Source organism: Anopheles merus, chromosome 2L (genome assembly GCF_017562075.2).
Source record: "Anopheles merus strain MAF chromosome 2L, AmerM5.1, whole genome shotgun sequence".
NCBI lineage: Eukaryota > Metazoa > Arthropoda > Insecta > Diptera > Culicidae > Anopheles > Anopheles merus.
Window position 1 is genome coordinate 27,017,189 of NC_054083.1, and position 25,985 is coordinate 27,043,173.

At 43.6% G+C, this 25,985-nt stretch overlaps 1 protein-coding gene across 15 annotated transcripts in view; it reads left to right on the forward strand.

The window, feature by feature from the left end:
- Positions 1-25,985, forward strand: part of LOC121591491 (cyclic nucleotide-gated cation channel alpha-3) — a 104,674-nt gene that overhangs the window by 74,298 nt on the left and 4,391 nt on the right. For 12 of the 15 annotated variants that reach the window (XM_041912054.1, XM_041912059.1, XM_041912061.1 and 9 more), the window contains 4 exons: positions 16,395-16,546; positions 16,775-16,916; positions 17,692-17,841; positions 24,433-24,600. In XM_041912054.1, the coding sequence (XP_041767988.1) occupies positions 16,395-16,546; positions 16,775-16,916; positions 17,692-17,841; positions 24,433-24,600 (612 nt within the window). The remainder of the gene's footprint in view (positions 1-16,394; positions 16,547-16,774; positions 16,917-17,691; positions 17,842-24,432; positions 24,601-25,985) is intronic. The other 3 variants (XM_041912057.1, XM_041912063.1, XM_041912058.1) reach the window with 2 other exon arrangements.

Here is a 25,985-nt window from a genome sequence, read left to right on the forward strand (position 1 = left end):
GAAACATGCAACTTTCCTGGGTTGAAACATTTTCTCAGCAAAAAACAATCGCTGAAAGCTAACAACGGTTATGCACGTTGTAAAACAAACTTCCCAAAGTAACAATTTCATCCACCTCGCTCTTATCATACTCTCGTTGCATATCGTGTCCTGTGCTCGGGGCATTATTCTACCTTCCTTTCTTTCCTCGTTTATCACACCCCAAATGCATTCCTACACCAAATGGTGTCCCTTTCCTCGTCCCCAGCAAAACGCCATCTTCTTCACAAACACCACCCGGCACCATCCTGCTTACCCCCTTTCTTTGTGGCACATAAAACGGAACACAGAATAACAACCTAACGAGCTTCCGCATCCTGATCCATCCCATCGCCGTCCCCGGCCGAAGACGGGAGGGTCGGATGTTTGGTTTCCGTCCGTGACGAGGCAGAACGTGAGAAAGGCGCTCGGCTCCGAAATCACTCTGCCAACTCACGGCGGGAAACGTGTCAGAATGCCACCGGTTTCCACTGGTGTTCCACTGTGCACCAATTTCACCCGTGCTGCAAAGGCACAGTCCTTCCTTCCAGACGGTTTGATTGGTTCGCGAAGCATCGAACGTGTGCAGAGGTGTGTGTGTGTGTGTGTGTGTGTGTGTGTGTGTGTGTGTGTGTGTGTGTGTGTGTGTGTGTGTGGTGTGTGTGTGTGTGTGTGTGTGTGTGTCTGTGTGTGTGTGTGTGGGTGTGTGTGAGTGTGAGTGCATGTGCAAGGAGCGTCATTTACAAGTGGTTACACATGCAACGGTGCGCCAAAGCAGCTATTTAGTGGCTGCTAGGAGCCAGAAATCATCCACCGAATGTGTGAGTGCCCTCGTTGCCCGGCTCCACAGCACTCCAAGGTACCATCCTTTCCAGCCACCTCCCCAAAGACGATGATGATGATGACGATGATGTGACGAAAAGTGCCCCAAGAAGTGGATTCTGACAATCTTTCAACTTTTCATCTGCTCCTTTTATATCGAGAAGGGAGAGCTTCTCCCATTCATCCTCACCCCACGGGTCAGGCGCTGGTAGCTTGCTCGTGTGGTCGTTAGCGTACGTAGAAAACATTGCAAAGGAGCGTGCTGCGAGACGGGGGAATAGGGCACGGGACGCGGGGAACCTTCGCAGCCAAACTCGAAGCGGAAGCGGATGCGGCGGCGGCAAAGTAACAAACAGAAGGAAGTGTTGCACAAGGAAGCAGTGGCTGAAAGAAATAAATAAACCAAGCCTGAAGGAAAAATTAAAGTACGGCGGTGCTGGTGACTGACGGATTATGGTGGTAGGGGAAGGGAAGCGGGGTGATGGTAATGGTGGTCTGTTTTGCCGAGACTTTGCCGCCCCGGGGACACTCGTGGGAAGAAGCATTTCTTTCAGCTTCGCTTCCATCACACAACCACCGGCAGTGGCGCTTCAAGCTAGCAAAGCCTGCGAGGAGAGTGTGTGTGTGTGTGTATGTGTGTGCATGCGAAAAACACATCCGCCAGTGCCGAGCCCGTTCGTGTGGCAGGCTGGCAAGAAACTGACGGCAGCAGCAAGTACGAAGGGAATGCAAGAGGGAAGGGAATTGTGCTCGGTGTGCCTTCTTTCCTGGAACAGAAGCAACTTTGACAGGACGCTAGAAGTACAGAGTGGCAGGGAGTGGCTGCGCTACCAAAGGCAGACAAGTAAAAAGGCCGACCCCCGCGTATGATTTTGGGCTCGACAAGTCCACGCTGCGAGAGCATGAACGCACCCAGCATGAAGGCATTTGTTTATGTTTCAAAAGTAAACTTTACGAATGACACCGACTCAACACCCGGGATGTTGAATTATTATTAAAATGTTAACACCTTCACAGTTGCTTCGGCCTCCTCTCGTGTTCTCTTCTCGGGGTGGTGAGGGTGGTGGCGGGGGGGGGGGGGCAAGAGTGGGCCGAAAACGAGCGACTAAAGTTGGTAAAACTAGGTCGTTACTGTTTCGTCGTAAGCGAACGAGTTTGTTTGTTTGGTTTTCATTACAGAAAGCGGAATGTTTATTTTTATTCACGTGCATTTTAGTGCGTTTTTCAAACGCATTTTTGTTGATGAAATTCTTACTATTTCTAGTTTTATAGTAATAATTGCTAGTGCTTGCTTGTAAAATGGGGTCTTTTGGGATTCCGAGTAGTTTTTTTTTCGTCGAATTTGAAATTTGGCAACACTCCATACAAGCACTCCATAGTTAATATTTTTACAGCCTGAACATGTATGTAAACTCAAGCTCATTTGTAATTTTTACTCTTGTTTTGTCGTGGTTTTCAACTGAACAAAGGCTTTGTAAAACTCTATCCAGTTAAATTCTAGTAATAAAACTCTTTCCAAAAATTAAAAGTAAAAGAAGCTTATGGAAAACAAAATGGTTATGAAATGTTTAATTTGCAAAACAAAACATCTAGATAAGAAACGCTTACCTATTACTTCCAATCAAATATTCTTATCCAATATTCTTGCTCACAATTCGAACTGGTATCCAACTGTCCAGCGAAATTGATCAACTGTTTGCCTAGTGTACATTAATTTCTTCATGCTTTGTTCATGTCTTTTCACATTATTAATGTATATTTTTTATATTACATTTTACAGGGCTTTCGAAATCAATTTCGAATGTAAACATTATTATTGCGCGTGCAAAATGTTATTCCACATCGATCTGGCCTTTCATTTCCATCATACAGGGTTTCCCAAGTCACTTTTGAATGTGCACATTATTATTCACCCATCCAAGATGTTTTTCAACAGCTGTCAAATGGTATATTTGCTTCAAAATGTAATTTCAGTGTTTAAACATGATTTTCTACAGACCACAAAGAACTGTCAAATTCAATCCATATTGAGACGTGTTGAAAATCATACTGAAATTTAAAAATAAAATATGATGATGGAAATGAAACATCAGACTGATGTGGGTTAACATCTTGAACGCGATGAATAACAACGTTTACATTCGAAACTGACTTGGAAAACTATGTAATAGTTTTTAATTTCTTGATTGATTTTCAGCATGGTTTTCAACACTTCAACGGGATTTGAATAATCATTTCATTTCCATCATAATAAATTATAAATTTATTATGATGGAAATGAAATGTCAAATCGATGTGGAATTACTTCTTGCACGCGGTGAAAAGCAATGTTTACATTCGAAAGCGAGAAAACCCTGTAAAACATATTCAAACACAAGTAAAGCAATATAAAATGATAATTTATTATGTTGCAATATTGCTCACGTTCAAATCTTTTGTTAAAATTTACCTTTTTTGAGATTGCCAACATTGAATACATTAAAAATCGAATAAAAAGAAGTCTGAGGGCTGATGAGAAGGCTTCATTGCTTGGGTACGACGATAAACTGACGAATATTTCATTCCTTTAGTTGTTGTAACTTCATTCGATCTTCTGTTTTTTTTTTTCTCAACCCATGTTCACTTGACAACCGTCGTTACGATTCGTTTCCAAGCAAAAGAAAAAAGGTCCATTTTTATCCGCTTGCACGAACCGGGTAGAGGGCTGCCTGTGCCCATGCTTGGCTAAACGGCTTGGCTCGTCATACAAAAGGACAAGCAATCGGGTTTCCTTGTCGCTTCTCAACTTGAGTCGCTTCTGCTTGAACGATTGAAACGGTGGAAGACGTCCAAAAATAGGCTACGATGCCGACAAAGGGGAGTTTGGCCAGCGACGGGAGCCACTAGGCACACACAATCTGTGCCACGCAAGCACACACACAAACATTTCTATCCCATGACAGCTGAGGTCGAATAGCAGGCCGGAAAATGACATAACCCGAACATAAACAAAAGCGTGTAGAGTGCAGAAATTCGGCCCCGGCATTACCGCGGCAAAACTGCTTGGAAAAACTGGATGGATCGAAAAGACAAGAGCGAAGATGTGGCGCTTAAAAAAATGGGAAAATGTAAAAAAACACAGCAACACACACACAACTGCTTGATGGAACAGATGCCTCGATAGCTTTCCTTGCCAGCCAGCCAGTCGGCCAGCCAATCTCAGCGGCTGGATTGTTGGATCGCATTCACATTCATCTCGCATAATCAAAAGTTCCTTCTTTTTTGCTGAACGAGATATGGCAATGGTGGACGAGAAACCGAGTGGAGAAAGAATAACCACCGTCCAAACGAGGAGGCACGACATGAAAGCGAGCCACTGTGAGTGCCCTGCGAGAGAGAAGGAGCAAAATGAAATAAGATGGAATGGGGGCTTCCCCAATTTTTTGAAAACTTTTCCTGCTCGTTCCAATTTTTGTTGTTGTTACGTTTCCCGGGATTTCCCTGGAATTGGGATGTGCAAAACAGTGGGACGTCGTGTTGGAGGCTATTTTTAGCCCAACCAAACCGGTGGAAACCATCCCCCATCGCACATTCCCTCATCGTACGAGTCCAGCAAGTCGACAAAAGGGGCACGGTTTATCGACCACGATTCCGATGCGTCACACACAGAGAAGCAGCAGAGCAGAGCGACGGGACGGCGAGCGAGAGCAACCGTGGCTTCACCATTCCTGGAGTCTATTTTTAGCATCACAAGCCGCAAGCAGCGGAAGAGTATGTGTGAGCGTTTGTGTGCGTTTTCCCCACGTGCAGGGAGGGGGTCGGCCGGAAATGGAAAGCGGCGAGAGCTTTGTTTATATGCGTCCGTGGTGGTGGTGGTGGCAAAGGCGTAAAAGCTTGCGTATGTACTATTCCACAGTCCGAAAGTAGGTTATGTACACGTCACGACCAAAGTAGTAGAAGAGGAGGGAAAGATGTTTGAGTGGAAGAGAATGAGAGAGAGAGAGAGCCAAAGAGAGACAGAGAGAGAGAAAGATAGTAGGAACAGCAGGATAAATGGTGAACCTCTCTTCGTTGGCAAAGGAACTCGGTCGGTTCTGGATGGATAGGATCAGCAGCAGCAGCAGCAGCAGCAGCACAAACAATGCACACTGGCGGGAGTTTGGCTTGTTGGTTTGGCGGGGTGTGTTGGCCTCTTCCCGAGCAAATATGCGAGTTCATTGAGAAAGAGATAGACCGACAAAAATGAACGATAAAGAGAGAGAGAGCCGTCGTGCGCCAGAGCCAGCAAGGGACAAGGTCGTGTACGGCAGCCGGTCAGGACAGGACCGTCGTATGATGAAGTATGTACGGAGGTACGGTGAGACCAAACACGGACTCACTTGTTTCACACAACGCGACGCCAGCAGTCCAGCTGGTCCGCACAGTGTGCCCGCCTCGAGGTGAATTGTACAAACAGCGAGAACAGGAACGATACAACCGACCGCGTGCGCCGCTACTAGGCTACTTAGAAAAACGTGCTCAGGTGCTACACTATACACTGTGTACCTCACTCCACACACCTTTACCCGAGGTAGCTGTTGTTGCTGTTGCGCCCGAGCGAGCACTCTGTTGCATTTGCCATCCATCCATGCACACCCACCATCACCCAAACGCAACAAACGTCATCAAACATCGGTCTGCTCTCTAGCGGCAGCGAGCGAAACACAGACAGCATCGGGAACAAAAGGCCACTACCGTTCGCACGTCATTGAGCAGCCTTTCAAGCGTTGCACATTCACGCACGGGTCGGAGGAGTTGCCGTCATTGCGAACGCGTTTCCAGCATAATCCTACTCTATGTGTGAATGTGTGTGTGTGTGTTTTTCTGCCTTCTCATATACTGGCGTGTTGTTTTTCGATACGACGCCACACATGCGAACTGCTGCTGCTCTTGTTGGTTGCTTGGGTTTTTTCTTCTTCTCTATCAGCGTTTTAGTGCTGCTGACGTCATAGCACCCAACCCTATTTCAGGTTTGGTGGTTTCGGGTGGTACAGAGAGAGGGGCAAAGTGTCGTGGCTTTTAGATTAAATTTTATGCTTTACCATAGAAATGCGTGACGTTTTTGGGACAAGCGCGCAGTTCGTTTGATCGTTTTAAACGTTAAGCGTTTTCTACGATTCGTATGAGTTCATTTACGGGTTCGAGTGAAAACAGGAAACACATTAAACGATGCGTGAATGGAGAATGTTGTGTTGCGGATTTCGGTTTGGCACTAAAGTAACTTTATTAGGCACGTGCCCCACGGTGGGGACCAAATAGAGATGACAATTTTCGCAAAACTTGAGCTTTTGCTACGTAAGCTGAGGCAGTGATAAAGTAAAATTGACAAAAAGTCGCTCTGAATTTTGAAATTTGTCGACTTTTGTGGCATGGTAAGACAATGTTTTGCAACTATTATTAACTATTAACTATGTTTTGCCACTATTAGTATCTTTAACTATGATTCACGAACATATCATTCCTTATTTATTTATTGTAGAAACAATTGATCTGCTTTCGCCCTTTACCCTTTTTAAGATTGCAGGCTGAAATTTCAGCCTGTCACCTGTTTGCATTGAATAGCAGTTTTCGAGCAGCTATCAAATTGAGTATAAAATACAAGTGGGCTTATCCCAAGGTGTATTTATTAGAAGGTTGATTTTTATCGTTTCTGCTGACCAAAATTTTGGGAAACAGCTGTCAATCCCTGCATACAAATTTCCAAAATGTATTTAGACCAGGTGGTCTCATAGACTGGTTTTTATAACCAAGTTTGAACGTCACTTTTTGACAGAACGGATGAAAACTTTTGCTCGAACAGGCTTTGTGGTAACTGAACGGATACACATGTAATGAGTTAGGCGATAGCTACGGTCGCCATATGATGAGCGTACAGCTGTACCTCAAGTACCGTCGCGGTAGGTCAGTTTTTACTGACATGAGCCGAGGTGGAATAACACTTTTGTTCGAAGCGGACTTTTCAACACTTGATCGTCCAGGCGATCATAGAAACCTTTAGGAGGTTTCCCTTACTGGAAACGTTGGAGTTTAGAAGCCTTACCTTGGGTAGGGGGACATAACTAAACTCTTGAAATAAGTTAGAAGGCGAAGTATTAGGAAGCGTAACGTCCTATCTTGGCAGTCCGAACGAATCTGACCTGCCACGGTCGGATTTGGTTTTATTTATACTCAATAAATTTCGTACATTTGGTTTTGGAATGTGTTTTTGTCCTAATTAAAGGTTATTGATATGATGTGCAATTTATACATTACTAGTTAATTTGGCCCGGTTGCAGGGTTTCGCAACAGAACCTAAGACATGTATACTGACTGCAGGGCACATTTAAATGTTTTCATGCAAACATGTAGAGAAGCATTCCTGCTCTCTTTTGATGTCTTGTTACTGATACTTTTTATGACCGTGTTGCTATCTTGGTACAGGTTTCCATAAAATTCTTATCCCTTTTTTATAGCCCTTCCATATTTTTGTCTTATTTACAAATGTTAGTGTTTCCATTTACATTGACAATCGTGGCCCACTTTCTTTTTAAGTATGTTTGACTATCGGCTGGACTCGTGGTACAGTCGTCAGCTCGTACGACTTAGAAACATGCCCTTCGTTGGTTCAAGTTCCAGTATGACTGTCTATTATCCTGCTATGGGTTATCAAAAAGTTACTAAAAACCAAGCCCCGATGTGGCGCAGGCAGACCTTGACCAACAACGGTTGTTTTCTTAAAGAAGAAGATGTTTGCCTATTCCGCAATTTCATTGACCATTTTTACAACCATATAGGAAATAATAAAATTTAATTTAGTCATTCTGAACTTATGGAATTACTACTAATAAATGTCATGACATGTTCATATAACATATGGGTCCTCCATCCACTGGGCTCACGGCTGGCTGTCACGGCTTATTATTGACCCGTGCCTCATCTTCTGCAAGACTATTTGTGTACCAAGCAGCCATGGATATCCAGGAGTGCTAAATGCTAATAAAAACAATTGAACTAACTTCATTCAACTTTGTTACTTCATCATGTGCTCATATAAAAAAAAAACCCATGACCCAGGAATGTTCTTATTCCGTGTATATTATTTCCCATTACGCGTATGGAGGTACGATCCATGCGAAATATAAACTGGTTATATGCGTGTTTTAGAGTTGTTCACTTAGTCCTAGTTATGCAGCTCCGATGGTTTCACTATTTTGCATGGTACCACTCATTTTTGGGTTAATGTACAATGAAAAATTGTAATTGTTCAACGTTCATATCGTACGATTTTGTATCGTACGATCCTTTCAAGGAAGCATTTGACTGTACTTGGATGATGGTTCGAAGCAAGTACATGATAGTTCGCAAGCAAGTCTTTTTATTTAAACGTTTTGAACTACACAAAAAACACTACTACGCATGATGAAATGGATAGAGCGTGGTAGAATCTCTACCACAGAATTATTTGGAATCACTGGGAATAATTTGATAATTATTGATACAGCGTTTGTATGGAAAACCGGTTTTTGAAAAATTCACAAAAATCTCATGGCCTGCCGAGAAAAATTTCAGATTTTTTTGTATGGAAAAATGGGCCAACTAAAAGCACATATTCAATAGCTGGCAGGGAATCGAAGTTCAACCAGTGAGTTCTGACTGTACACTTTTAACACGTGTGTAGAAGAAAACAATGATGTCTTTTGATTTGAAAGTCTCAATGATTCAATCACTCTACCATTGCTTGATGCCTCGGAGAATGGAAACACCGCAAATAAATAAAAATCATCCAAGCACCCATAGTTGGTTAGCAAAACCGTTCTATAGTGAGTAACTTTTTCGTTCAGGAAGATCCTATAGTGAGCAAGCGTCACCTATGAGCGTGACGTGAGCGTAACGTGAGCGTCACCTCTTACTTCGTTTTGTATAGGGAGATATTGGAGTGAGGTGTCTATGTTTTTACGAAGGTTCTGGAAAGTATAAACTGTTCTAGCTAAAGAACGGGTGCGTTCGTCGATCTTTGCCTACACTGCGCTTTTAGCAATAAGTTGCTATGCGTTCTCTGTTTGTCCACTTTGCTGCAGTAACGCTTGAATTGCTTATGTTGCCCGTTTCGGTTGTTTTTGATAAGTGTGTCACGTCTGTTATTTGTTTGAATGGACGGCCTGAACTCTTCCGGTTGCGGTGCTATGGTATGATCTGATTTGCTGAATGTGTTATAATGAATGTGTAACAATGGTGTGGTTTGGCTTTCTAAAGTGTGTTACAATGTGTCTATAGCTGATAGTGTGTATTATAATAAGTTCTGTATAGCAGATATGCTACACACAAAACACTCTTAAAATCTTAATTCTTTTCATACAAAAGTTTTTCAAAGAAGTAAAACACTGCCAATTGTAAGCTAAATCAAATTTGAACGACTTAACATCCATTTTGGTTTCGATGCAACATCTTCGATGAGGAGACCAATGTCGTATGTGCTGCTATGAAAAACGGTCCGTTTTTATTCTTTTTCACCCGTTCTGTCAAATGGAACTTATTTGTTTTAAAAATTAGTTGTCAAACTATATGGGACGGGATCACCTGGTCTACACATTGATTGTAGATTCCACCACCTAATGCACCTTGCGATGAATGAAAAACACTATCATGTTTTGATATTTTTTCGAGCAGGTACTTGATTCAAATTCTATTTTTCAGGCTGAAATAATCTAAGTTGAAAATCGCAGGTTAGTTTTGAGTTTTTACAGTTTATTTACAGTTTTTGAGGTTATTCAATATAATTCGTGTCGCCAATAGTAAAGCTATTTCGAGTTAGCTAAACTAGAAATAGGTGTATAATTTTAGACACAACTAAAAAGCGAAGGTTCAAAACAATGCGATAAATTAATGCTTTTCTCCTAGACTGATCCTAATGGTATAGTCGGTACGTGACACGATAGCAAAACTGTACTTAAGGTTTTTATATCTAAAAGAGGTTTACATTAGGAACGAATATGGCTGATTGCTTAGTCCTAGTAAAACCATAATTCTAGGATATTACAAATAATCAAATGAAGAAGAATAATAAGAATAATAAGAAGAAGAGGAAGAAAAACTGAGTTTATAACAGAATATAGAAACACCCAATTCTTCTTGTTAAATTTTACGATTTCTGATACGTTTTTTCGCATTTCGGTGTAACTTTTTCTGGCTTTTGATAATCACCAGCGGTTTTTAATTTTTGAGTTGCAAAAATAGAAGATAGTTTATTCTAGAATAAACACTTATACTTATAAACTATTAACCCGAGGAGAAAGCTCAAAGCTCAACAAAACATTCGTCGTGTTTCGCTAAACACGATCAGATGACAGGGCTTCCGTGCCTGTGTCTCAACACTTCTCTATGCTTGAACCATAATTTTTAAATGACATTTGCATCTTCAAAATAATCTATTCCCATCGGCATTGAGTGATAATTATTTCCTTCCGGGTCATTTCCCAGGTTTAGGTTGGTAGTTTTTGTATGTCTACCAGCTTCAATGCGCCAAATGCACGTTTCCCAGTGATCCCGGTTTGTTAAACTGCAAAACTGCACATTTCTATTTACTGGAGCTGTACACGCCTCTCATCGGCACGCATCAAACAACGAACCTCACTCTCCAACCCCTCCCATCCACGCGAGCTGTACTGACGTCAGTTTCTGTTGAGCCCGTTACGATTATGTTTCGGTGCGAGCCATTAAACGCTGTGGCAACGGGCCACAGTTGCTGCATGCTGTGCTATTGTGTCAAATAAGCGAAAGCAAATACACTGTACAACGATCGTGTGACGCGGCCCGAAATGGCAAAAAAAAACCCTTTCCCTGTCCTAGAAACGTTACTTGCGGGAGGGTGGCGAATGTGTGAACAGGAAAGGTGCCAGGTGCAGCCGAGGGCTTAAAACAAAGCTTGACACATTTGTCACCGCGGACAGCATTCCGTCAGTGGTGCGAGGTGGAATTATTGTTTGCTTCTTTTCTCTATTGTTTGCCTCTGCCTGGTCTGTGACTGTTTTAAGTGGCGTTTTTTCAGCCCGCAACGAGAACGATTTTTTCCACCGCAACGGGAAAGCCGACCATCGCACGTCGTTCACCAGCCCAAACCAGCTCAACCATTCCGACGCGTCCGCCAATCAATGGGAGACCGATTTTGTTTCATAAATCATCCAAATGAACATAATCGGATGGGGCAAAATGTTGGGGAGGGGTTGCGAATAGCAGAACACACACACACACCGCTCGTATGGGCACGTTTCGCTGGGGAGAAAGGATGTGACTAACACGCAGCACGTGTTTTTAACTGCCACAAAAAGTGGTTCGGAAAATTTAGTTGTTTTTTGTGTGAGTGTGAGTGTTTTTGTTCTGTTTCGTTGTTGCTGCCTTATGCTGCTGCTGTTGCTGCTGCTGTCATATGCTTTGTGCTCGGTACCGTTATTCCGTGTTTGCGATTTATCCCCTTTACGCTTCACACACGGGCGGTAACCCTCTGCCACGTTGAGGTGGTAGTATCGCTCACAGGATCAAATGGCAGATAATTAGAGCAGACCGAGAGCAGTGCAGTGGAGCAGAGGTGAGGATTGCGGAAAACCGGGCGCTTTGATTTATCGCAAGTTATCCATATCTCCCCTGTTCGGAGCGTGCCGAACCAACATGTCGGGAATCAATGCGACGATAATTGGCGCACGGTGAAATGGGAAACCCTGGCACGGAGAAATGCTCCCCACCCAGCAGCTCTCAGACGACCAGGGCTCTATTTGTCGGCGCAGGTACGGTTCCGTCGTCGGTATGTACAGTCAGTTTCTGCTGGCAAAAAAACGAGGCTAAAAGTCGATTAATTCACACCCGCCCGCATACCAACCCGACAACTAACCGCATTCATGTGGGATAATTTTTCGTGAGGTTCACTTTATTTTACGCCGTGTCGTTTTGGCGTACCGGGACGTACGTGACATTGTAGCAATATATTGGTTCGATCGTGGTTCGAGTGAGTGAGCTGTTTAGCTTTTGCAAAATGATTCTTTAGCGTGTGTTTAGGAAGTGTGCGGTACACGAAACAAAATATTCGGGGATTTTGGGTCTTTCGAAGGAAATGTTGCTCTACGATATGAAACAATGCATTGTTATGTTTGGTTGAGCAAGACCGTTGGTTCATTTTTGGGAGATTTCCACGAAAGCGATCCACCGCCATCGCTTAATGAGATGCTTCACAAAAAGAAAGATCTTGAATCGATTTCTCAGTTGACGGTTGCGGTTGATAAGAAAATGTCAACTCTCAAAATTTGAACAAAAGTACATGTATAGTACATGGCACTTTAAAATGTACAATGACATTTTATAGTACATTTTAAACAAAATTTGTTAGCAAATTATGCTTGAACATGTTTGGAATGTATCTCGTCTATGTCTTAGCGTGTCGCCTGATTTTGAGATTAGATTTATAAAGTGGTCTGCATTATGCCTTGTATTAGTTATAATGTCATGTAATGACCGTACAATATTTCATTCATTAAGTCATATTAAGATGTGTATTTCAAACACTTACTTACTTACTTATCCGGCACTACAACCGCTTTGCGGTCTTGGCCTGCCTCAGGAGTGTCCGAAACCGCTCACGGTCTCGCGCCTTCGTCTGCCAGTCCGTTATCCCGGCCTTAATGGCGGACGCCTCCACGCCATCTTGCCACCTCAATTTGGGCCTACCACGCCTCCTCTGTCCTTGTGGACGGCCTAAAAAGACTTTACGGGCTGGGTCGTCCGTTTCCATGCGTATAACATGGCCAGCCCACCGGAGCCTGGCGAGCTTTATACGCTGTACGACAGTGAGGTCGCCGTACATCTCGTATAGCTCGTCATTATAGCGGCTCCTCCATTGTCCTTCCACACATAGGGGGCCAAGTATCCTTCTGAGCATCTTCCTCTCGAACGCGGCTAAGAGGGTTTCGTCAGATTTGGACAGTGTCCATGTCTCAGAGGCGTATGTGAGTACTGGTACTATATAGGTACTATATAGTCCCAGCTTCGTCCGTCGCGACAGGTTCTTTGAGGTAAACTGCTTTTTCAGGCTGTAGAATGACCGGTTGGCAGCCAGCATCCTTGCGCGCAACTCAGCTTCCATGCTGTTGTCGTTGCTGACCTTTGACCCAAGATAGGTGAATTGTGGGACGACTTCAAAAGTGCGTTCACCTATCTGTACGTCACGCCTCAAACACACTGTTAAGAAAAACAAGAAAAGGCACACGTTTTCAGATTAGTTCACAATGTTAACCCCTCGGTTCTCTTCTTCTTCTTTGGCACAACAACCGTTGTCGGCCAAGGCCTGCCTGTACTCACTAGTGGGCTGTCAGGCTTTCAATGACTTATTGATTACCATAGCAGGATAGTCAGTCCTACGATTTGGGCACGATTCATTCGGGGCTTGAACCCATGACGAGCATGTTGTTAAGTCGTGCGCGTTAACCTCTCGGTCTAGAGGTACTAAACACAGATTTTTTTGAAGATCGACTCAATTCTGATCGAGTCGTTCTCTGCTAAACCTATCAGTCAAAGCAGTAAAAGAGAAAGAGAACATCTTTTACAAAGTTTCTCCAAGTCTTTTTGGTTGTTTTCCAATTTTGTTCAGTTTCCCCATAGCTGTTCAGTTCGTTCCCACGAAGTATGTACCCATATTTTTTTGGTTGAATGTTATAAATGTCAAATATTACGATACCAATTTTTTTAGGAAACCATACACAAATATACGGGAAACATATAAGCGGTGAATCGGATCTTTCAAAAACTCATTTGACGCATTCTATCATTCGCCTCTGTTTCTCTCAGAGAGGCAATGATCTGGATCTTTCAAAAACTGATGCATGTTTCACTCGCTCAATTTATAGATCCGGACTTTTTAAACGAATTAGCATCTGATCTTGCATCTCTACCTCGGTCCTTGTGGACGGCCTGGAGAATAATTACGGGCTAAATATTTCGGTTCATGCGTATAACTTGGCCAACCCACCAGATCCTGACGAGCTCGTCGTTGTAGTGGCTCATCCAGTATCCTTCTACACACATATCTTTAGAGCCAAAAATCATTCTCAACATCGTCCTCTCAGTGGCGCTGACTACAAAGGTGCGATATAGTCCCATCTTTGTAAGCTCGTGACAGATACTTTGAGGTGAATCGCTCGCTGTTGTCGGTTCTGACCTTTGACCCAAAATAGGTGAAACCCTGGACGACTACAAATCCAGTGCTTCACCACTTCGCAGGTCTAGATTTCTTAGTATAGCCGCTAGTGGTGTTAGTATCAGTTTGATGTATGACTCCTTTATTTGAGGTTCTCTTTCACCTACTGGATTCCCTGGAAAGCTTCAGCTGTAAACCAACGCCGGGATCTGAATTAACTTGCAGAAGATGGTTTCCTAGGTCTTCGGCCTCGCGTTCTGGAAGGTGCTCTCAAAGGCCTCTTTGAATAAGAGACAGATGCTGACCTTTGGGGATATCTAAAGCCTCTGAACATTTTTTGATCCACGTTGACCTGACAAGTGACGTTGCTCATAGTCGTTCTACATTACCTTTACAGTTTGGCCAGGATTTTAAAAGAGCTCACGCATAAAAGAGCGGTTTTACCCTAACTTTGCTATCGATCGCAGTACTTTGATATCTATGGAGGGATGGTGCGTGTTTGGTTTGTATTCTGCCATCTTCTCTAAGATCTGCTGCATTGTGAAGTTCTGGACCGAAAATCAACCCATTACAGAATTCTCTTTCCTTTTCTGAAACTTTTCAACGAATTCCTTACGGTTGATTACTTAGTGTTTAAGACATAAGATAATAATCTATTTGTGAACTAATTACAAAAATGTACCCACTCTGTACAATGTTTCTTTCTCATCAAGCAATAACCGACCGCTCAACATATGTTGAACACAGACGCCTTTTCCGATTGATAATTCCGGTTTCGATACAAAACTGCTAGATGATGCAAAAGATGGTGCAACTCTCGCGCGAGAAAACCCTTACCCAAGAAAACTGATCTCTGTTGATTATCTATCGAGTGTAGCGCACTTACATTCTAACACTTCACCGCACTTGCGAGAGATTCCCATCGCTGCGAGCAGATAATCTTACGACACATTGTTCGCACATTGTTCTTGTTCGTACGTACGCTCCACTTGCCCCCTCCCTCGGCGGGTGCAATCGACTGATTTGTACACAGTTTTATCGACATCGACACAAATGACGGTTTCTCCACTCCACTCCCCCACTTCAACGGTGGCGATGTGCGATGATGGATCGGTTAAGAATCCAGTCCGGGTGAGAACACATTGTACTGCGCGCTGCAATCGACTAATCGATGGCTGGCACAGCGTGCTGCAACGCGCCACCGTGCAGAACCGGGCGGAAGCGCTTAGCGGCGAAGAAAAATACCGGATGGTTCTGGGGCCGGAAGAATGATTGCAAACCATTACACTACTGGCATAATGCAGCGGCCAACGTCGCGTCCCGAATTGATGCAGTGTGGTCGATGTGTAATGCATCCCCATTCCGTACTGTTGTCAGTGGGTCGAGCGCCGGGGCACAAGCATAATAAAAGATAAGTGTCATAAACTCTGCTTAATGTCGGACAACTTAACTCCCCGCCGCAGCACAGCAGAAGCAGAAGCTGCAACTGCATCCGTTTGCACTCAGCCGGAACGTGCCAGCCAGCGACCATCTTGCTGCAATATTGTAAGGTAAGCGCCGATGGCGGGACGGTTACACCATCGCACATAAAACCCTTGCCAGTGTGCGACGCTACATCTTCGCAGCATCGTGAGGAAGATGGTCTGTGCTGTCTAGAAACAATTGCTCGGCATTATCTTTCGAAGCCTGATGCATTAAAAGTGCAACAAAGAAGCTGCTGCAGCAGCACGATAGGGTCAGGCGGGACAAAGCAAAAACAAAAAAAAAACCCGCCCGTGCCATGACGTAACACGGTATATATCGCCGGCACAACGTACGACGTAGGGACGTATCTATTCCCTCAGCGAGAACGCTTTCACTCTTGTGTGGCTCACGATCCCACGGGTAATCGTTTTTAATCAAAGCACAGCCAGCAGTGTCCCGGAAGCTTCCCTTTCCCTCGCCTATCCGAGATGAGGTCATCGTAGTGACACACTCGGGCAGCCTGCTGCTCAACGGTTTCATTGCTGACCTCCCGGGGAGTCAAAAGCTTAATGCGTTTGATTAACTTGGTCCTTTCACGTTGATTCACCGGCTGGTGGCTTCGGTTCTGTCCAGGTTCACCGGTCGTCTGCTCGGGTGGCCGATACTGTTTGCTCTATTTATAATCAACCCATTGATCTCTCCATTTGCTCCCTCGTTTTGTGACACTATCCGTGGAGTGGCCGTCCGTGCACATTCCACCAAAAGAGATGGACGGGGACGTAGATGCAGGATCAAAATAACCTAGCAAGCAACCACTCAAACACTATCCGACATCTTTCTACCGTATCTCCAGTTTTTTCATCATTTTATGTCTCTCTCTCCTTCTCGCTCTCCTTCTCTCTCTTTTACTCTACAGCCAAGCTGGACGGTGTCAAAACCTACATGCGGATGCGAAGGGTGCCCAACCATCTACAGGTGAAAGTCATAAAATGGTTTGATTACCTCTGGCTGACGCAAAAGTGCTCGGACGAGGAGAGAGCTGTATCATGTCTTCCTGATAAATTAAAGGTGAGTAAGGGAGAGCTGCCCGTCTGGGAAGAGGATAATAGGAAGGAGGAGGAAAAAAATAGTGTCCACTCCATCGATGACGGCACTGGCGGATTATATTCATGGGTTCGATGCGAACCCGCGCGCAATTCGATTACATTAAAACCTGGCGCCCGTACCCACGTCGCCGTCTTCTCACACGTCTCGCCCATTACACCGCACGGTATCTCTTCTCCTTTATTTTTGCAGGCTGAGATAGCTATAAATGTTCATTTAGATACACTTAAGCGAGTAGAAATATTTCAAAATACCGAGGCGGGATTCCTGTGCGAGCTGGTGCTAAAACTTCGACCGGTCCTGTTCTCTCCCGGTGACTTCATCTGTCGCAAAGGTAAGTTTTCTTGCGCACGCTGGCGGAACCGCTTCCGGGCGCATTGGTCCCCGCGCGAACCCGGCAGGTTGGAACGTGACTTGCATGCGCAAAACGCTGTCCCACAAACAAAGCGACAAAAAAAAGCTTCCGCGAAAGGGATGGGAGGATCGCAAACTATCCCAAAACCAAACTATCTTTGTCCTGCTGCACATCTTAATCTAGCGCGTCAAGCGTCTTAGTCGAAGGGTAGTATGGTGCGCCGTGTACCGTGTGTATCACTCCTTTTCAACAATGTTCGCCTGCACGTTCGCTGATGAGTGCGAAATTATGCGCGGTTAGGGGGGGGCGGTGCGGTACGGTGTCTTTTTCTTTCGCTTGTTTTCACTCTATGCTAACGTATTAGGTCGGAACAATTAGATCTTGAGGCAGCCCTGGTGCGGGAAAACCCCCGGAGGGAACAACTCTGCCAAAACCCATCACGCCTCCCCCATGACGCGCAGACACGGATACCGGCTTCCACATGTTTGCTCGGAGCGTTCGCAACGCGTTTGGAATGTTTCCAAAACTGTATACCCATGCGCGGATAGTTGGCGGTTGGTGCGCTCCCGCATTCCTTTCGCGAGAAGTTATTGTTTGGACAAGTTTTACTCGACTGCTATACGACGGACGGACGGACGGACGGACGGACGGACGACCTTCCTGTGCGCTGTGTTCTTGGTGCATGCTGCCGCAAGCAAACCGCCGTGTAATGTGTAACACACCATGTTCCCATCTTCCACAATCCACCAAACAGGAGAGGTCGGCAAGGAGATGTACATAGTGAATCGGGGCCGGCTGCAGGTGGTGGCCGACAACGGGAAGACGGTGATGGCATCCCTGAAGGCGGGCTCGTACTTCGGCGAGATCAGTATCCTCAACATGGGTACGGCAGGTAAAGCGCTCGGTAAATATGATAGCCAAGCAAAATACTGTTGTTATTGACGTTGTATCTTTCTCTCATTCATCGTTTCAAAAAAACAATTGCCAAAATGTCGAAAAGTCAAAGAAACGAAAGTAATTCAAAAACCAAAATCGAAACGACTCAAACAAAAAGCGTACGCATATAGTTTGCAACTGGAATGTTGATGATTATTGCCTAGATTTGTGGTACAGTTTCGCGAATCTTCGAATCTCTGGTTCCATTCACAACTCGACCACCGACGTCGACCAGAAGCAGAAGAAGATTAAATTCAAAGAACAGAAAAGATAAAAAAAAAACCGATACTCACTCAGCGGTTGCATTGCTTTGTGAGAAAGATCGAAAAGCGAACGGGGCACACAGGACACTTTCTCCAAAACACGCGCAACATTCCCCCCTCCACGAAGCGCAACATGGCACGGAACGGCGGAGGTCAAAAGCTAGGAGACTTACTTTTTCCTTACTTTTACTAATACGTAATACCATATGCTAATGATATTTCAATGTAGCTAGAACTCGAAACAATTCAAACCATATACTCCCCCCCATTCTCTTCCCAGCTCCCTTTCTCGCTCTCTTTAGCTCTATTCTATCTCGCTCTCTCTCTCTCTTTCTACATTTTTGTGTATCGTGTACCATTTCCCGGTCGATTTTAAACCCATGAAACTCCACGTCTACTAAACTCCATAACCAATGCGCTAAGCTTTTTCCGATTTTCCAATTACCCCGTTCGATCAATGGTTGAACGGCGAAAGAATGTAATGCAGTTTTGTTTTTTTTTTCGTTTGAACGATAATGTTTCTCTTTTGTGTGCCTTTTCTTCCATTTTATCTTTACAATGAACAACTTCATCCTTTCTGTGGATGATTGTCAGTCTATCTGTCGATCTATCTTTTCCTTCTATCTGTCGCTCTCTCTCTCTCTCTCTCTCTCTCTCTCTCTATCTCTCTATCTCTCTCTCTTTGCTAACACTATGTCTTTCCTTTAAAGCTCTTATTGTGTAGTTTAGGAAACCCTTACGGCCTCCCAGTCTTGGCATTCCCGTACAACCAAAAGCCGTTTTTTTATGTTCCTTTCATAGCGGTAGCGATCGACCCTCGATCAAACCGTCCGTTTAGAACAGTTTACAGCCAAAAGCGTAAACCAGTACTTGTTTTACCCTAGCAGAGTTAGTCTGACGTCGCTAGTGTGACCATTTTGTTTTTGCCTTGCAGTGTTGTTGTGTTTGCCATTATCCGTTTCCCGATTCCCCTTTGCTCTACCCCATGCCCATCCCTACGTTAGCTCGAAAAACAACTCTCGTACCCGTAGTGTGCGCGCTAAGCCCTGTGAGATCCTGCGCAGCACAGGAGCAATCATACTGTTGAGTCAGTCCATATGTTGTAGAAGTAATGCGTAGCAAACAACGAAACGAAAGTAAAAATGTTATCAAAACCATTCGCAACAAACAGAAACAAACCAAACCAAAAAAAAAGTCACTATATTAATCAATAACTATTGTTCAGTGGAAGCTTTGCTTGGCTATTAATACCTTACCAAAGAATTTAAAAATATTCATACACTTACACATACTCACATACACATCTATACATTGAAAGTCATACTCGTATGATGTTTCTTGTCAATCTTATCGTACATGTTACACCTTTAACCATCTCATGATACCTTTTAGAAATATTCTCTCTCTCTCATTCATGCACCGATTTCAATGTTTAGTTTTGCTACTCTTATTCCTTCCTCTCCATTATTGGATGTGATTTTGTTTTCTAATGAGCGTGTATTTTAGTTGATCTGAGCTATTCTTTTCTTTCTATTGTTTTGTGTTTCACTTCTGTTACTCTCCATTTTTTTGGAGGAGAATCCTTTTCTGCGACTTTAAAGCTACCTATTCCCGAAGACTTGTTGCATCTTGCTGGACAGTAATTTAAACGCGATTGGATGGATGCGTAGATTTAATGCTTGAACTTGACTTGATTAGATGGTTGATATTTTTTTAGCTCTCAATTTTACTCGAAAATGAAGTTTGTCACCCAATTCCATCATAATGCACAATTTACTTTTAGTATTTACTTATTTTGTTTGTTATTAGATACATATTTTTTGCTTTATTTATGTATGAAATCCTACGCCATTTTAAAAAGAGTTTGCAAAAGAGAACGAAAGCATACTTTAGCATCCTGCTCCAACAGTACAGTTTTTTGACCTTAGAAAGGATTACAAACGCTCTGCCTTATCCGGGAAATTGCTACTCTCGTTCAGCACTACAATTAAATGCACTTTTGCCTTGCTGGGGGCTTCGGGCAGATAATCCCTTCAGGACATTCACTTATTCACATCAGAAAAGGCTTTCAGATTTAGCAGCTAAATAGGTGTGTTTTGTGTGAGCCTTTCGGAATATCGCATCGACACACTGCCCCAACGACAACGAGTGCTTTAATTATCTTCCCACCTATTAATCGGTTTCCCAGTAAGCTGCTATGCAACAAACGGGCTAGAAACAACAGCTTTCCCACCCACCACGTTGCAATGCTTTCGGAACGTGCTCTTGGGGAATATGCATTGAAGGAGGCGCTTATTGGACCGGAGCAGCAATTAAAATCACAATTAAATCCGATTTACCCAATCGTTACTTGTTGCAGCTCAAACCGGAATCGCTCAAAACCCCTCTTAGCCAAAGCCGGAGCCTGGAAGCGTTTAGCATTTTAATTTCAATTCCCACAGATTAATCAACTATAATCTAATGCGGGGAACGAAAGGGCTCTGCTCTGCTTTTGTAAGCTTGGCCGGGGATTTGTTTTTGCTTCTTCGCACTCTAATGCTTTTGTGGTGCTTTGCCTTTGTGGTTGGAAAAAGCTTTTAAGAAGAAGAAGAAGAGAGCAAGAGGAAAGTCATTCTTTGTCCTAATACCATACCCGAAGGAAGGTAAAATGGTGAACTGTTATCATTAGCTTGGCAAGCAGAGGATGTCTTAAAGTTGTTACATCTCCTGTTACGTTAGGGAACGTTCGGCTCAAAGCCAACTTACGGCAATTTCATATCTAACGAACGTATGCAGACATGCATAAAGGTGCATGTGGTTAGATGGAGAATGGGAGGAAAAACCAAACCAATCCAAGCGCACTTTATACAACGCCAGACCTAGGCTTCCAGCTAAGAAAATGCTATCTTCCCAAAATCTGTTTTTGATCCGGAACAAAGGAGCTTAAATGCTGCATGGTAGTGGTAAAAGCTGACGGTTTTTTTGTTTTGTTCCAGAAGACTTACTTCCGTGCTGGTCAGCAGTCAACCGATTAGGAGTCGACACAGAGGGCACTAGGTGTTATAGGCTAGTGGTATTAGTGGTAACGTTAAGTAATTTTTTCCAATCAGGATCAGTGTTCTTTAACTTAAGCGAAAGGCACTTTTTTGAGACTTTTGAGTGTACATTCTTAGCACTTAATTGAGAATTGTTTGTCGATTTGACAAAATGCCACTAAGAATATTTAATATACTTTTAATTGACCTTCTTCTTGTGCTATATTCAGGCAAAGATTTTAATTGAATTTCTCTAAAACAAAAACAGAAATAAAAACCTGGCAATCGCAAAGCATTCAGTGATAATGCCATATTTTACACAGCTTTATACTCCCACTTGACTGCGTGTGTGTGTGTGTGTGCACACAATTGCTGTTTGCATAAATGGCAAACTGCCGACATTACAACTCTTTGTCCTTTTTTTTTTTGGCAAGCAGTTTTATCTCCATCGAATTTGTAGCTGCTGCTCAGCATATTTGCCCTCCCCGTTTCACATATGTTTCGAGCGCGCGTGTGCGTTTGTGGGTGCAATCTAGGCAGAACCGGTGACGGTGGGCGGTGGGTGAGAGTTTGGCACCCAATTATGTCACTTGTTCGCATATCGGGCTCATCAACATGTAGTTTCCCTTCTGCGACAACGACGGCGCAACGACGACGACGACGCACGCGGTTCACATAATTGAACAATTCAATTCGTTCGCTCGCCGCCCAATCCATACGGCGAATGGGATGAATTTAATTAAACCGTTGGTGGTTTTCCTCCGCCGGCACGATGTATGAATGAGGCGAACGCGCACGTTCCACCGTTGATTGAACCGTGCCACCGCCGCAAGCTGTTTGCGGGTTTTTCTCATGGCGAGGCCCGGAATGAAAACGTAATCATTTAAAATTAAACCGCCATTCACGCTGCCGAAAAGACATCCAACCGACGCCGCCGCTCGTGTTGGGTCTTCTTTGAGATTGGGGTCGTTTTTTTTTCTCTCTCTCTTTTTTCTGTGCAGAAAAATATGATGGCTTTCGAGCATAACTTTTCAGAGTGTTTTTCTATTAGATTTGTGCTTTCCAGTTGAGAAAGTTGTGTCAAGTTTCCTGCGCCTTTTGCGAAAATCCTTTTTTTCTATCTTTTGGCCGCTAATGGTTCTTTAACGCACTGCTGTCCTTATAATTCATATCGGGGAGTAATGTTTGAATTTATAAATTATTAAAACTGTTCCAGATGTCATCGATATCGCCGAAACACTCGGTCTTTGATGTAGTTGAGCGCTGAAGGGCGATTGAGACCGACAGCAGATCCACGGCTCTAATCAAACGTACCCGCGCGCTCGCTTGATTACATCGTTCCGCCATTAAAGGAAAGACCGAAAGGGAGGGTTTTGTGGTTGCAAAAGTTTCCTTAATTATGGAAACTCATCTTCACCACCACCACCACCAACCGATCTTTGTTCAATTAAAAGATCGTATAAATATCTAATACCGCGTAATAGATGTACTTTCCGCTATCCGTTTTATATGTTTTCTTTTCTCTGTTTTCTTTGCTCCGGTAGTTTTGCTCTGTCTGTGTGACGCAAAACGTGTTTCTTTTTTGTCCCCCGAGCCGCCGAGAACCATTTCCGAATGCCGAGTGGGTTTGAAATTTGCATATTTTTAATCAATCGGTACTAATCCACCTGCTGCTAATTAGGTGGCTTCGGTACCACTTCGCTTACGTTCGTGCTACTAGCAGTAGTTTGCTAATGGGAACATAATTGCATCGAACTCTGTTCCATACGCTTTGTCACCGGTGGAGAAGGACGGGGGACAAATTGTTCCTTGGAATGCTTCTTTGAAGGTGTTCCATAATCTTTTTTTATGTGTCTTTTAAACAATTTTTAATAAATGCCATTTTAAAGATTTTTCGGATTTTTCTCATTTGGTGTATTGCAATACCAATTTAGTTTGGCTTAGGCAGAAAAAGTAAGGAAATTCTATAAATAGCTTTCCATTTAAACTGTCGTTGCTGTTATTTTTACAGCAAACATTGAATGTAACATTTGGAAAGTTTTTATTATAGCTTTTTGGTTTTTAGTGATTTTCAGTTTACACTGTTTATTAGTAATTTTTATACTCTTTTGCGAGTTAATATACTTTGATTTATAGTTGTGTTTTATACTTTTGATTTTATAGTTTTGTTCATCATTATTTTATTTGTGTTTTTTTTAGTATTTTTTTCTTTTTTACTTTTATTTGTTTTTTTCTAATTGTTTCATTCATCTCTAACTGTCTGATTAATTGTTCACACTTAATTTTATCATATGTCGGTGGTCAAATTTCAAACACACTGTTTTTCTTCTCTCTCTCTCTCTCTATGTGTCGCATCGCAAAATTTGTTCACTCTTACACACTTTTCTCCGTCTCTGGTAATCCTTTTCGTTTGTATTCCCCCCTTTTAGTTTCTTCTTCCTGTTTACCTTGCTTTATCCTACACACAATGTTTTGCCATTTTACCACTGTCTCTCGCTCTTTGTATATCTCTATATATGCCCAAACGTTTTGTCGACATTCAACATTCGTACATTTGCTATAAGAAAATCACCTATTTTATCACCGACAAAAAAAAACCCAGAACCTTACCCAAAAACCGAAAAAAAACCCCACCCACCATCCGTTTTTCACTCATCATCTTCCCCGACCAACCGACCGACGTACGTGTCGTCCGTAAACTAATCGGATTATTTTGTTTCTCTTCTCTTCGCTCCGGCTTGGCTGCGCCTCCCGTTACGCGACCACCACACCATCGATACCCCCGTCGACGCTCGGTGCTCACCCCACCCCACTGGACTGGCAAATGGCGTAAAACGCTCCACGTAATCGCACGACACTTTCTTCACAAACACGCACACACTTACACCGCACACGATAATAACAACAATAATAACAATATTTAATCTTCTCAAATGGCAATCGAACAAAAAAACACACTCTTTCACACACAAAAACACACACTCACACCAACAAATCACACATGATCACATCGGACCACCGTTACCGGAATTAACACCAATCTCCGGTATTTTGTGTGTGTGTGATCGGAAAATCCGAAACGGAAAACCATTTCGTCGATTTTGCTTCGTTGGTTGCCGACCGGCTCTGCACGGCCGAAATACCTTATTATCTCCTTTTGTGGGGCCCGAAATGGTGGCCGAAATCTTTCTCCCTCCCGCCCCCTCATCTCTCTTCCTTTACAACCATCCCAATACTGCGCCCAAATAAAATGGCCAACCCAAAATGGTCAACTACACGCAGGAAACCGACGCACGGCAAGCGTCCGCTCGGTCGGCTACAGTGATCTGTTCGTGCTGAGCAAAAAGGACATGTGGGACGTGCTGAAGGAGTATCCGGCGGCCCGCGTACGGCTGGAGGCGATCGCGGTGAAGCGACTGGAGAAGTACAAGAAGGCGCCACTGGAAAAAGGTAATGTGTGAGTGAGTGAGTGTGTGAATGTACGTTTGTGTGTCTGTGGGTTTGACAGAAGCGGAAGTGTTCAGTAGCAACACTTGTAATAATGGTAGTAATAGTAGTAGAGGTAGTAGTAGCAGTAGCATTAGTACTAGTAGCATTCGCTTCCAAGCTAAAGCTTTCTTTTTTGTGTGCGTCTTGCGATGTCAAAATATCTGCAGGACAATTTACACACAAAACACCGTGATGAGCCGGTATACATGCGTGGGGGCGGGCTATGTTTTGCCGTGTGGGTGGGTGTATGCTTTTGCTCGTTATCCTCCAACAAACACACACACACGTTCCGGAGGACATCGACAAGGCTTGTACAGAACGCTGCAATAACCTGCATGTGCCCCACACGTGTTCGTTTGCTTCTTCTTTTTTTCATTTGGGCTATAATTTTGTCAGCTTTTTTTTCGGCGTGGGAGCATGTTTCGCTTAGCTTTTGTGTTTAGCGTTTGGCTTCAGGACATTTGTTGCAGCTGCGCTGATTTTGCCTCCCACTTCACACGACGTGTTACGCGTTTTGCTTTTGCACCTGTTTCGTTACGTTACGCTTCTGTTGCGTTATTTGCTATGCGCCTGAAGTGCTGCAATCTGCTGAACTTTCACTTCCTTCGACACGGCTGTCTATGATTTGTTTCGCTTTGTTTTGCTGATTTTCTAGCTTGTTTGGTTTGTAGTAGAGCGAATGGTACAAATTTACCAGAAAATGATTAAATACCTGAAATGCTCCTTGTATGTATGTTTGGGAAATAATAAGACAGTGCAAACTAATTTGGCAAAAAGCCTTCCCAGCCTTTGCACTCCCATTGAATAATGAATTAAATAATTAGAATGGTACAATAGTAAGGTATCAACATTTCATATCCAACTCATGTCCAATTACTCGGTTGGACAGAAAGTCTCAGTGCAGCTTGAACGAATTGCGATTACGAAGAGCCACTAATATCCCACCGTCACCAAAATGCTCTCTCATGCACCAAAATTTGCAAAACCAAAATCGTGTCACAAAACACGCTTGCTTCGATGGTCTTGTGTTTTCGCTTTCGCCTCAAACAGAACGAACCTCGTACCGATTTCCTTTCATCGTTCTCGAGGACGTGCTCGTGACATATTATGGTTGCGTGTTCTGTTTCGTTTTGCTACACCCTTGTACACCACGGTCAGCGTTTGATGTTGCGTTTTTGGCCGACGGTGACATAACCTTCATATATTTCTTTATGCTGATACTGTTGCTTTAGCTGCTTGTGCTGCTGCTCGTGCTTCTGTTGCTATTATTTGTAGAGCTTTCTGTCGAGCCGGCTCTTGCTTTGGGACACGGAGGTGTCTAGATAGATCTGAACGCATCTGAACCC